This window comes from Eublepharis macularius, chromosome 2 (genome assembly GCF_028583425.1).
Source record: "Eublepharis macularius isolate TG4126 chromosome 2, MPM_Emac_v1.0, whole genome shotgun sequence".
NCBI lineage: Eukaryota > Metazoa > Chordata > Lepidosauria > Squamata > Eublepharidae > Eublepharis > Eublepharis macularius.
Genome location: NC_072791.1, coordinates 144,458,965 through 144,473,205, shown reverse-complemented (window position 1 = coordinate 144,473,205; position 14,241 = coordinate 144,458,965). Strand labels below are relative to the sequence as shown.

Below are 14,241 nucleotides of genomic sequence, written 5' to 3'. Positions count from 1 at the left end.
ATGTGCAACCCACACATTAAGGGCACTTTCGCCGAGCAGGATAGGAACCTCACCCAAGCCAGAGATTCCCTCTGTGCGTGGGTGAGGTGCAGGCAGGCCAAGAGGGGACGCCTGTCACCAGAGGGAATGGGAGAGGGGCCCTGCCATGCGGGTCGCTCTTGCACCCACTCTGAGCGGGCTTCCCCCGCAGCCACCACCGGAGTGTTCATGGTGATGGAGATGCTCCGGTGGGCCCTCAGCCCTTCTGGGATTGTGAGTCGTGTGAGAAAGGATTCGGCAGAGGCAGTGGTCAGGGAGTACCTTGCGGAGCCCTGCGAGTTGCTGTCCACCGATCTGCTCAGCTACTGGGCCAAGAAGGAGGCGGTCTGGTCGGACCTCTCCTTCGAGGCGCAGCAGCTGTTCTCATGCCCTCCGATGAGCGTGGAGAGCAAGCACGTCTTTTCCTATGTGGGCGACATTGTCATCCCACATTGCTCTCGCCTTCTCCTATGGAGAGTCGAGCAGTTGACCTTCCTGAAGGTCAACTCTCGGCTCTTCGATTTCTCTGAATTGGACTTCTGGATTGAATGAGGTGAGCCCTCCTTGTGGCTTGCATCCTCTGCGAGTCTAGTCCTGGGGAATCGTGCTCTTCCCTAAACAAACCTGTAGAAGTAGGTGAAAATGGCCAGCAGAAGGTGGGTGGGACTCAGTGGCAAAGGGAATGCACCCTGCAATCCCCCCCCCAAAAAACAGGAATTAAAAAACTGACCAAAAACTGTGACAAACCCTGTGGGAACAAATTTATTCTGAAAAATAATAACATGCCCCAGAACAGTTGATTGCCACTGGAGGGAGAAATAGGTTAGATAGGGCCTGGTTAGGTTAGGGATGCTCATACTTTGCTCCTGTTTACTGTTTATTGATATTTTCCAATGTTGTTTGATGTTTTCTAATGTTATTGCATGCTGTTAAAATGTTCATGTTGAGTGAGTGTGGGTTATGGTGGTGGGGGCAGTTGGGGACGATGCAGGTGGCCAGCTAATGATGAAAGCTACATCAGTGTCTCACAGATGTTTGCAGGTACAGCCTGAAGCTGGCAGGGGGGGGGGTAACCTCTGTAACTGTGCTCCGAAAATGCCATTGTGTTGTGCTTGTGGCTGTGCATGGTTCTGCTCTGTGGTGTTTCCCCACTGGCTGAACTGAAAGCACAGCTGCAGGAAATGACAATGGTTCTGCTGGACCAGGTTGCAAGAGTTTCCCCCTTTCATTTTGGTTTGGGAGGGATGGAGGCTTGCCCTCATGTTGTGCCAAGAAATAAAGTGGTATGGAAAGTGTGTTTTGTTTTTGTTTTTCTGTCCTTGGTTTCTGGCATGGAGGCTTTCAACTGAGAAATTCAGTTGGCTTGAGGTGAGGGGACAGAGGTTTGCCTCCTATGGTATGATTGACTAAAGTAATAGATTCTCTGATGTGAAGTGAGTTGTTTTGTTTTGTGTAGGAGACTGTTTCATGCCCTGTGGTGTGCCCCCCTGCTGTGTAACCTGAAACAGTTAAAGAAATAGTGTTTTTGACAGCAATTGTGTTTTTGTGATTCTCTGATGTGAAGTGAGTTGTGTTATTTTTGTATAGGAGACTGCTTTCATGCCCTGTGGTGTGCCCTCCTGCCAATACCCCCCATTTTTAAAAACCTTTTTAATGCAGAGGTACTCTGAAGTTGTTTTAAATTTTTGATCAGTCAAATTCTGTGTCGCTATGCTGATATTTATAATTTATAATTGTATTTTAATTGTGTAAATGAGATGTTTTTAGAATTGTTAATTATAATAATTGTTTTATATATTTTAACCTTTATGTATCTTGTAATCCACCCTGAGCCTGCTGGAAATGTGGGGAGGGCGGAATAAAAATCAAAAATAAATAAATAAATAGAAATAAATAGTGTAACCTGAAACAGTTAAATAAATAAAGTGTTTTTGACAGCAATTGTGTTTTTAAGATTCTCTGATGTGATGTAAGTTGTGTTATTTTTGTGTGGGAGACTGCTGTTGTGATGTGTTACAATACTTTGCCTTTACAGTTGTACTTTGAAAGTTAGAAAATAAAAATTTTAAAACTTTATTCAATGTGTGTTTGTGTGTTGTTCTCTGGTGTGCAGGTTAGTTCCCATCATAGGGAACAATGGGGAGTGGCTGGCCAGCCTGCTCGAGGGGGTGGGGTAAATTTGGAGAGGGTGGCCGTGTGATTCAGGAGTGCCTTCCCAGGGACGAGCTTGCACCCAGGAATGTGCCCTCCAATGTCGCACCCCTGGCCTGTGCATAATTGCCCTGGGAAAGACAGATTAAAAGTTCCCATCATAGGGAACAATGGGGAGTGGCTGGCCAGCCTGCTGTGGGGGTGGCAGGGAACTTTGGGGAGTATGTCTTTGGGTCTGTGGGGATGGTAGGGGGGGTAGATTTAAAGGGGGGTCAGACCTGTGACCGTAGATGCCACATTCCATGTGTTCTTGCTGTGGGAGTCTGGATTTTCCCATAACAAGAACCAATGGAGAGTGGCTGGCCAGTAACTGCAGGGGTGGTTAGGTTTTGGGGGCGGGGAGGGTTCTTCTGTGATGAGTTGCTTGGGAGTGTGTGGTGTGGCTGGACTGTGGCTGCAGCCATTGGCAGCACCAATCCATGTGTTTCTGCTGTGTGGATGGAAGTCTTCCACACAGTAGAAAGAAATTGCATGGTGTGTTGGTGGGAGAACCATGTCATGCCCCCCCAAAGTGCAATCTCCCTGAATCTTAGGGGAAGGTGGGAGGACAGGTAGGAGCAGGTCCCCTTAAAGTTGGGTGCATTTTGCTTGCAAAATACCACCCCAAGCCAGAAAAGGCCCCTCTTTTTTTCCCTTTTTTTTAGTGGAGTGGGGGAGGAAAGGAGCACCTTCTTTGGGGGTCCATGACATGCCCCCCCAAAGTGCAATCTTCCTGAAACCTGGGGGAGGATGGGAGGACAGGTAGGAGCAGGTCCCCTGAAAGTTGGGTGCGTTTTGCTTGCAAAATGGCACCCCAAGAAAGAAAAGCCCCCTTTTTCCCACCATAGGGAATAAAGGAGAGTGGAGGAGGCTAGGGGCACCTTCTTTGCAGGTCCATAAAATGGTCCCCCAAAGTGCTATCTCCCAGAAACTTGGAGTAGGGTGGGAGGACAGGTAGGAGCAGGTCCCCTGAAAGGTGGGTGCATTTTGCTTGCAAAATGCCACCTCAAGCTACCTAGAAAGATGACTTGTTTTTCCCCATAGAGAATAATGGAGAGTGTAGGAGGATGGGGGTACGTTCTTTGTCCAATCGTTCTGAAACTTGGGGGGGGAGGTCATTAGAGGAGAGTTAGGAGAAGGTACCCACCAAGTTTGGTTTGCTTCCTAAAGAAAATGCACACCACCCCCCCAGGCTCCCGCTTCGGAATTCCCTTTATTCCAAATTGGTTTCCCGATTCAGGTAAACTCGAATCAGGAAACTTAAATCAGGCTGGCCCTGCACACCCCTAGTGCTGACTCTAACAGTAGCCCTGACTTAATGATTCCCTGACCTGTAATAGTACAATAGGGGAAGTACTGTAGTGAAAAATAAATTCCCCAAATGTTTTTAAACAACTGTGAAGTACTCATTATTTTTCATTCAGATGATCACACCCTAAGAACTGGCTGCTCCTATATGAGCCTGCCTAAGTTAAGTTAACTTTCTCAGAGTCAGAAGAGACTGCTAGATGGAGAAGACTGCTAGATGGAGGAAAAAGTGGGAAAGATTGCAATCCTTGTATAAGTGAATTCTGGGATTCAACCCAAATCTTAAAATTTTATGTTAATCTGAATCAATTATTTTTCAACTGTGACTGGGATTAATCATGCCACAATAGTTTACCAATGCAATAGGTTATTAAGGCAGAAGGGAATTAATTCTAACTATAAACATTATGTATGTATGTATGTACGTATGTATATATGTATGTCAGGGTTCACATATACCCAGGTATGCGTATCTTAGTTTTAAAAAAACTACTTGTGAATCCATATTCAAATTGTTAAAATATGTATTTGGATGGGGGTACCCATTCCCACAGACAGTTACCTGTGCAGACACCCAGTCCAAATTCTTGTCATAGTCAATGTTCATTGGGATGTGGTTCATTTGTGTGACCCAGATGAACCAACAAGCTTGCAGGAACCTGCGGGGACAAAGGTTGTCCATGAAATCATACATTTTTGCCTGTACTAAGCCACGTCATACTGCAAGGGTGATGGGGAAGGGGGTGCTTCATGTGATTGAATGCTTCTCCATATAAAAATATGTCTTACACAAAGAAAACTAGCATGTCACAGAGAAGGCAAGGCTAGAGCTTGCCTAGCACACAAAGTGTTTTTCCTTTCTTTTCTTTTATTATATGGAGGAGGACTCAATACTGTGAACTCCCACATGCACTGATAAAACCCAGACACAATGTTGTATCATGGCCATAAAACATTTAAATCACTTTGTCATTGCCAGCCCATGTAGCAATTATCTGTTTGCTCAGAAACATAATTCTTGCTTCTGTCCAGGTGCTTCTTCTCTCTTTCTTCTTATACCTATTTTATTCGTACTGTACTGGGCTGAGTTCCCCACCCCCTCAGGGCACCGATTTCTGAATGAGGAGGGATTCCCCAGCATCCCTTTCCTCCTCTTCTTGCTCCATCTATAATTAATCAGCACTGAGCAGAATTCCATTCAAGACTGTATGGGAGGCTATCAAGGTATATTGGCTTTCACAACTGGGCCATGAATTACTGAATAATATTGAGAGCCAGTGTGGCACAGAGGTTAGAATGCTGGACCAGAACCAGAGGGACTTCTATCCAAATCAACACTCCGCCATGAAGCTTGTTGAGTAATTTTCCTTCTCTGCCTAACCTACCTCACAGGGTTGTTATGGAGTATGCGTGTTTGTGAGTGCAGATATCCAGAGAGCACAACCCAGTGCCATGTTGTTATATGTGAGTTTTAGCAGGTGGGAGGGAATATAATATTTTAGCAAAATGAACGCTCTGGAAACAACAATATTCTAGCTCTGCTTCTGGCCAGCTGCTTTTTCTGTCCTGATTAAACCATATTTATGGTGAAAGGTAATCTGTACTGTCTGCCACTAAGTCTCCCCCTTTCAGGACAGTAGATATCAGGGCCATTTGGGGGTCTTGCATATAATTGCTGTTTCTATGTCTAAGTTTGTTTATTTGTCTTATTGAAGTCAGTATGCCCACACTCAGTTTGTCTGCCTCTGTGTGTCTTAGTGTACATGTTCTTATTCCAGTAATTTCTCCTAAACACTGTGTGTCTTGTGCGCACAGTAACAAACAGGGAGTTGTGCTTCTCTCTGAGAGCGGAACTACAAGTGACAAAAGGCACAGGCTGGACACTTGTCAGCTTCCCTCAAGTTTTGATGGGAAATGTAGGCAGCTTGGCGGAATGTTGAACAAGTGACAGTTGAAAAGTCCACTGGACAGCAGTCAGAGAGACAAGCTGCAAGACTAGGATGCCTACATTTCCCATCAAAACTTGAGGGAAGCTGACAAGTGTCCAACCTGTGCCTTTTGTCACTTGTAGTTCCGCTCTGAGATAGGAGCCAGATTCAAAGTAGCAGTGACATTCTGTGGTTCCCAAATGCCAACTCTCTTTTTGGGAGTGTCAAATGCCAGTTGTGTTACTACCTGGGCCCCTCTATAACTATGCCTAGCTTCCTATGAATGCAAAATGCAACCCAGTACCCACAGTGTAATGCTGTCTGTGTATTTGATGAACCAAATGACTCCCATTCACCTTCTGTGCAACTCTGCCTACTTTTCTTTGGGCGTCAAATGGCTCCCTGTGCTTGTTCTGCAATGCTGCAGTAGCAAATGTATACCTCTGTCTGTTCTAGAAACAAGAATTTTAATTGCCTATAAAATTGAGGTTAATTCTCCAATCTGCTTGAAATTTGGCAGGGAGAGTCAATAGGGTAGGGGGGAATAATGTTTGGTAATGTCATATAAATTTGGGGGGGCGGGGAGAGAAAAAAAGATGCAACCTGAAATGTTTTTCCATTAGAACCAATAGAAACAAAAATCAAATGATGAAAGTAATTAAGAAGTGAAGCACAATAATTTTTGGAAATAGAATAAAAGCAAAATAAAACATTTTGCACAGATCTAAACTGAAACAGTGCCCTGACCCGGATAGCCCAGGCAAGCCCAATCTCACCAAGTTGGCCTTGGTTAGTAATTGGATAAGAGACCTCCAAAGAAGACCAGGGTTGCAGAGGCAGGCAATGGCAAACCACCTCTGATAGTTTCTTACCATGAAACCCCACTAGGGGTCGCCATAAGTCAGTATGACTTGAGAACACTCCCCACCACTAAACTGAAGCAGTATACCTCAAAATGCCAATTAAGAGAGGGCAAATGTAAGGAGTTGGCAATCATCTTAACAGTCCTGTTTGTAAGTGCTTGTAAGGATGCACAATAATGGTGGACTAGATGGACTTTGTTCTGATCCAGCAAAAAAAAAATTCTTCTATCATAATCATAAGCGTTGTGCCATTTCCAACAGTCCTGGGCACCGGAGTATGAAGCTGCAGTCTCTGCTTAATCCCACTGATTAAGATAACCTAATTGCTATGAACGTGGCCAAATTAGGAGGACATGAAAGAAAAATGGACAGCCATGACCATAGCAGCTGTGAGCATCAGTCCTCCATGAGCTCTCCTACATTCCAAGAGAACAAAACCAAAACATGCATATAAATCTCTCTTCTGGCCTTGCATGCAACTAATACTAAAGGTCATACCAAAATAAATGTATTCATCTTTAATGTTCCACAGGACTCTGATGATTGTGCCACAACATATTAATGTGGATAGCCTCCTGAAATGTATCTTTCTGTAATTCATAAATCTGTACACTTTACAAAACAACAGCTAGAAGTGAGTTTTATTACCTGGCCAGCCAGTAGTATGCCATGAAGCTCTTAAATCCCATTAAAGGAATATATGTGAGAGAGATGCGGATATAGAAGATCAACATGAAAACAAACTCCTGCCAGATAGTAGATTAAAAAACATTAATTAAAAAGGCAATTCTGTTAGTCCACTACATCTTATTCTTTATGTGTCAGAAGGCAGCTTATAAATCTATATGAGATACTTGTTATAGTAATTAAACTATTGGATTTGTATAGCATAAAACTGGATTTAGATCCCTGCCCCACTATGAAGCTCACTGCATGACCTCAGGCATATTACTCTGTTGTAGTTTAAGGATGCCTCTCAGGACTGTTGCAATGATTATAAGAGACAACCCCATGTACAACAGCTTGAGCTTTTTGAGGATACAAATGTGTTGAATAAACACCTTCAGGTCTGAACATGGCATAATTTGTAACTCCAATCTGGCTGTGCTTTAACTTAATCCCTTACCAAACCATAGCAGAGAACCTGTTCTTACAGACTGGTTTCCATGAAAGAATACAGTGGAAATCATTCAGTTAGAACTAGTTGTTCACCTGTGTATTTTCTTTTAGGACATGTGTCAAATGTGTAGAATCAAATATTCTGCTCAGGAAGTTAGCTGATCCAATTCAGACTCATACGTCCCATATGACAGGCATCTTTTGGCTTGCATTCTCACTATATTAGCAGCTGGCCCAAAAGTTATCACTTTTATTAATTTGGGGCTGAAAAATTGAAAGTTGTCTCCAGTGTGCCTCCAAGGGCTGACTAAGGCAAAGTCCAATAGGCTACCTCCATCTTCACAAAGGATACACTGCATAAAATAATGCTTCTCTCTCTTTACCAATAAAACAAACTTGGCCTCAAAGGGATTCCCATCTGCCCCCCATCATATTTCTTGTCTGAAGATCAGTTTTCAGAAACAATGACTTGGATCTTAGGCTAACTTTTGGCTTGTGTTCAGCACTTCCACTCCTAGAAGAGGGGAAGTATGAGTTTTGCCAATTTTGCCTTCTCAGTATAGCCCCTTAATTTGGTGGCCATGTTCCTAGTAGTCCATTTTCAGGGTGTATAGATGGCTGCAGAGGGAATGGTAAGTATAAATAAATACACTTGACCTACAGTCAGTATGTGGCATGACTAGGTGATACTCGGGCATAGAATTTACAAACATAGGAGCAGCCATGCTAGTTCCGACCCATGTTCCATCTACTCTAGCATCTTGTTTCACACACTAGCCAATCCAATACCCCCAGAAGGATTACAGGTAGGTCATGGAGATTTTTGCCCTCAAACTTTGATGTTCAATAAACTTCTACCTGTGGACATGAAGGTTTCATTTTAGTCATTAAAACTTATAGCCACTGATGGCTCTGTCTTCTCTCTTTAATCCCATTTTAAGATAATTAAGCTGGTGGTCATCACTATATTCTATAGCAGCATATTCACTCCTTGAGTGAACAAATGCTTCATTTTGTCTGTCCTGAAGCTATGGCTCATCAGCTTCACTGAGTACCCTCAAGCTTTAGTACTATAGCAGAGGAAGAAAATATTCTCTGTCTTCACTTTTTTAATCCCATCTATAACCATTATCATATTCCCCCTCAACTAAATTTTCTCTAAAGTAAACAGCACCTAACTTCTTAGCACTTTCTGGATCACTTCAGTGTCCTTTTTTGCAATTATTCCAGTATTAAAATAACCTTTTTGAGATATGACAACCAGAACTGTCCACAGTATTTCAAATGTACATCATAGATCTATACAAATTAGGGTTGCCAGCTTCAGGTTGGGACATTCCTGGAGATTTTAGGGGTGAAGCCTGGAGAGGGAAAGATTTGGGGAGTGGAGTGGCCTTTGCAGGATACAATGCTATGGAATCCACCCTCCAAAGCAGCCATTTTCTCCACGGGAACTGACCTCTGTGGCCTGGAAACCAATTGTAACTTCAGAAGATCTCCAGCTACCTCCTGGAGGCTGGCAACCCTAATACAAGTGCTTGATGATACCAGTTGTTTTGTGTTCAATCCCTTTCCTAATAATACTTAGCAGAGAATTTGCTTTTCAATGCTAATGCACATAGAATTAACATTTTCTTCAATCTACTCACCATGACCCAAGATCTTTTTCATGGTTATTTACCATTAGTTCAGAATAGTGATGGATGTTAGCATTCCTGTTGAATACTTGGAAATACATGATGGACATTTGCAAGTGTTTAACAGGAAGCTTACAAAATTGTTGTATGCACATACACATACAGAAGTGCCCCTACTACCATCCTTACCACCATCACCCCTGAAGCCACAAACTGTACTTACCCCAAAGTAGTCCATCATGGGGAATGTCTCTTTACACAAGGGATAGGTGGGATCTATTTTCCCCATAAGTTATTATTCCCAATCTTTCCCCCAAAATTTCTTGCTAGGTTGACAAGAATTATATCTATATGGCCTCCCAGACTGAATCAGAAGGCCAAGAAAATGAGTACTCAGTAGATTCTGAGAATGTACTAACAGTGGCAACTGGCTAACCTCATTTGTCATGATGAAAAACACCAACTATGAAAATGCAAATTCAGTTTAAAAATGCTAATTTTCAATCAGAAACCAATAAGCAATTCAAGACTATAGGATGCTCAACTTAAGAGAAAATAGAGGTGTGGTTAGTTTGATTTACATATGCATTATTTGCAAGGATCACAGCAACACTAACTAGGAATACATACCAACCATTTTTTCCTTGTGTATATGAAGTAAAATGTAATCAGTTGAAAGAAAGGGACAATTGCACCTGGGGCAACCACTAGAGGAGGAAACAAAAATGATACCATTATAAAGAGCTAAAAATCAGGTAGTCTTTAGTTTAAATCTCACCTCTGCCATGAATAAGCATTTCCAGATTTTTCATGATAGCATGATAAATCTATTTTTGCCTGCATACATATTATTTTCTGTGGCCTCTGTTCAAACACATTTGCAGGTTTTTGTAATGCTTGAAGAAGCTGCAGAACTCATTTGACCAGAATGGGACAGAGAAAAATAAATATGTATAGAGTAGGTAATGATAAATCTATCATATTTTTCTCAAACCTTTGAAATACTGTCCTTTATTCAATAAATAGACTTAATAATGAACCACATTGTCCAGGTACAAACATTAATTTGCTGCAGATTTGATGGTACATTTTCAAAGAAGCTTCCCACAGTCCATGTTTAGTAGAAAAGGAATAATAATGTGATGCAAGGAGGCAGGGAACTCATGCATTGGCGACAGCTTTTCTCCACATGTATAGTTTGCTCCCTTAGTATAGCCAAGCAGGTCAGAGAGTATCACAGTAAATGCCAATACAACCAAAAGAGAGACGCCATGATAGACGAACTAAAGAGTAGTATATAATTCAATTCAATGTATTAAACACTATTCCATAATATTTTAGTGGAAGAAAGTGAATACATACATATAGGTTTGGTTACATATACATAAGACAAAGCATATTACAAAAGCAATAATAACCCAAGTTTCCTGTGTAAGTTTAAAGTGCTAGTGCCTGTAATTGACAAAAATGTCTATAGAGTAACCAACAATCAATCCAAGAGTATTTTCTTGACTGTGCAAGTAGAAAAAGTCTTCAACATATCAATCTGACATAATAGTATTTTCTTGGCAGTGTAGATGTATACGGTCTTATATCGTATATATTCATTTAAACACCTTCAGCAACTGTCCTCCATTCACCACATACGTCTAGAATGGAGGACGGTTGCTGAAGGCGTTTAAATGAATGACTGTTTGGATGTGTATATGATGAACTTTGATATAACGACTGCCAGGATGAAGAGATGAAACGAGTGGATTTGCTGGCTTCCCATTGCAGTTGTTACTATAATTACCATCGTTGTTGTCTAATATTGTTTTGTATAAGACCGTATACAACTACACTGCCAGGAACTTTCCTAGCTAGCATGCTGTCAGAGGCCCAAGGGTGCTTGAAAAGGGGTGGGACAGTCCCTCCTAGGGTTGCTGGTTCTCCGGTGGAAGCAGAGGATCCCCTGCTCCCAGCCTCTGTCTCCAGCCACCACTCACCTGGCTAGCAGGGGGAAAAGGCAGGAGAGTGGGCCTTCCGGGGTGTGCTCCCAGCACAGCGCAACAACATCACTCCCAGGTGTGAAGTCACTGCACAGGTCCCAGGAATGCTCCCATGCTTTGCACTGGGTCGCTTTGGGCCCCAAACAGTATGAAGCACAGAGGGTCTCCTGCGGCCGGCACAAGGACATCACTCCCAGGAATGATGTCATCATGCCGCACCAGGAGTATGTGCATGAGAGGAGATTTCGGAAGTGAGTGCTGGGTCCCTCCCTCCTGCCAGGAGGGTAAGAGGACCCGGCAACCCTACACCCTCCCCTTTTCTAGCCATCCTAAGGTCTGGGGGGAACTATTCTAGCAGGCTTGGTAGCATAGCCCTGATGATCTGGGGGATGGGCAAGTAGTTCTGATGGATATAGATTTGGAGGTTTTTTATATACTTATTTTTATATACTAAACCTATGCTTTTTCAGTATTACATGCTTTGCACTTTTTCTATGCTCAGGAGCCAAAGTACTACTTGTAATGTAACCTGTAAGAATTTGACACTTGAAACAAGAAGACTTGAAACTCTGTAAGAACTGATATACTGCTTTTAGGGCTGCACTTATATTATATGTTATATTATTCTATATATTCCAATAGAAATCAGTACCAGAGAGCCTTTTGTAGAAAGCTGATTTGATGCAGCAAGCTGGTTTTGGCCACCTGTGGTATTATCTTCCTTAAAGCTGAGAAGGAACTGGGGAAAAGGGCATGAATAGGAAAACATCCCTTCCTATCCACAGATTTCAGTTATCAGAAGATATCAAGGCACCAGATTGAGATTCATTGGCACCCTTGAAAGAATTATGCCCAGAAGAAAGTAGGTAAAAGGTTAGACAGTGTCCTTCCAAAATGAGGGCAGAGGGGAAAAAAACTGTGAAGACTGGAATTCCCCCAAATAGAGGGGCCAGCCCAGAATTGCATCTTCAAATCAGAACTGACCCTAGATATGTTATGAGCCAGTAAGATATCACATATTAGAATATTGTAATATTGTTATGATTATCTGAAAGTATTAATTGCCTGTGTTTCTATTGTAATTTTGATGAGCTCTGGACACAAGGAGACCACCTACTCCTGTGAAAATGGGCTCCTCCATTGTTTAAATTAAACAATCATATATTGCTTCATTCTACAGGACTCCGTGGTGTGTGTGTCTCTTATTGTGATTGGCGAGAGGGACACCTAAGGCACAAGTTTGTGCATAACAGTTCTTTCTGGGATTTGCAGTGCATTGGGTTGTGGAGGGTGGCAAAGGCACTCACCGCTAAAGTACTTGTGCTGGTGATTATAAGGCAAAAATTTCTTCTTCATTTTCCCAAGCTATAAAAGGAGACAGCACAACAATAAGCAAGGTTAACAACAGAGGCAAGATCTAATACATTTCTCACTTTGTCCTTAAATACATTCATACCTATGAACACTTCCCCTCTCGTTCATTCCTTCAGCTAACACTCATTCACATGCCGTGCATTTCTGATTACTCTGTGTCTTTTATGTCTAAATTAACCTTTCTCTGATCCTGTGTTTTTTAAAATCCCTCCAGACACATAACCTTATAGTGTGGATATCCCTTGACCAAACCTAGCACACTTGAATGAGGGAGTCAACTAGCCCACCTCAACCAGCAGTCAGGCTAGAGGAGGCTGGAAAGGAGAGGCTGGGAGCAAAGCAGCCACATGTAGGGCTGCCTGAGGCAATTAGCAGAGAAAGCCCGACAGCCAGCAAAGGAGGCACAGGTGTGGCTGCTCTAGAGCTGCCAGCAAAGCAACCACAGGTGTGGCTGCCTAGGACAGCCAAGACCACGGCTAGAGGGCTGGGAGGGCAGGTTTGGCAGGTGGAGCAGAGGATGAGAAGAGGGATATAAGGGAAGTTCTCCCACAAGATGGGGTGGTGAGTTAGAAACATGGGGAGGGGGGGAGGGGGAGAGTGCAGGGCCGGGCCGGGCCGGGCCGGGCCGGGCCGGGCCGGGCCGGGCCGGGCCGGGCCGGGCCGGGCCGGGCCGGGCCGGGCCGGGCCTCAATCCTTCCATGGAGTGAGGCCCTGCACCATCCCTGATGGCTCTCCAGAGTCGAAGTCAGGTACGCTGGCGTACAACACCACAGCGCCCACAGTAAAACATGACACTCTCCTCTATCATTCTATGCCTTGAAACAATTAGCTATAACTGTACTTGTACAGTAATACATCTATGCTTACCTCCCGAGAGAGTGTCTTCCCTAGGCTGAACAGATGGGGGTGCATATTGAGATCGGGGTCCTTGCGGTAGCAGTTGGGTTTAGCATGGTGCTGGTTGTGCATATGGTTCCACCAGCTAGCTGGTCCACCCTGTGGAAAAACCAGTAATGAAAGCTTCCAACAAGAATGGTACCAAAAATACTCAGACTCTTCATCTTTTATATCTTGCTACATGCAAGGCAGAGCCATCAACTTGTGTCTTGCCGCTCTTGTCTGCTGTGGATCCTTCCATCATCCCATGAAGTCTTCCCATGGTGAAACAGGCTTTTCTTCTGGAGGAAGGCTTCTGGCACTGTAGGGTTTCTCCACACTCAGCTGAATGGAGTGATAGGCTACAACCCATCTATATATCTAATATATTCAGAGCATCTGGTTGGCCACTGTATGAACAGTATGCTGGACTAGATGGACAACTGGTCTAAACTTAAATTCTGCCCTCTGTGGGAATAAAAAGAAACCACGCAAGCCACAAAGACAGGAAGGAAGTTCTGCATATCTGGGAGAACCTCTACATGTACAAAATACAAAATCCCCATTAACCCCCAAATTAAGCCAACTCACCCTCAAAGTGGTCTTTCAGTCTCTACATGCATCAAAAACACTCTGCAAAGGCAACCAAAATAGTGCCTGAAGCCTTGTCAAGTGCCATTTTGGGTTGTCATAGCAATCCAGTCAGGTGCCGAGGTCTGTTGCGCTGCACAACTTGTCTGCAGGTTACTGTGATTCCACTCAGGTATGGATCAGATGGATACCTGATATTTGTCCAAAAGCTCTGTAGTCTATAGAGAGGTCATTCAGCAACAGGAGCCACACACTTTAGCGTCTTCAGTTAGCTATGGCAACTGGAAATGTCACTGGAAATTTCATAACATCATCTTGCTGTACTCAGGACACTATTTTGAGTTTC

General features: G+C 43.4%; 1 protein-coding gene across 1 annotated transcript in view; it reads right to left on the bottom strand.

The window, feature by feature from the left end:
* Positions 1 to 14,241, bottom strand: part of LOC129324105 (acyl-CoA (8-3)-desaturase-like) — a 53,555-nt gene that overhangs the window by 6,920 nt on the left and 32,394 nt on the right. The window contains exons 5-9 of the mRNA XM_054971107.1: positions 13,296 to 13,424; positions 12,362 to 12,419; positions 9,694 to 9,770; positions 6,956 to 7,053; positions 4,079 to 4,175 (exon numbers count right to left, since the gene is read on the bottom strand). Coding sequence (XP_054827082.1) covers positions 4,079 to 4,175; positions 6,956 to 7,053; positions 9,694 to 9,770; positions 12,362 to 12,419; positions 13,296 to 13,424 — 459 coding nt within the window. The remainder of the gene's footprint in view (positions 1 to 4,078; positions 4,176 to 6,955; positions 7,054 to 9,693; positions 9,771 to 12,361; positions 12,420 to 13,295; positions 13,425 to 14,241) is intronic.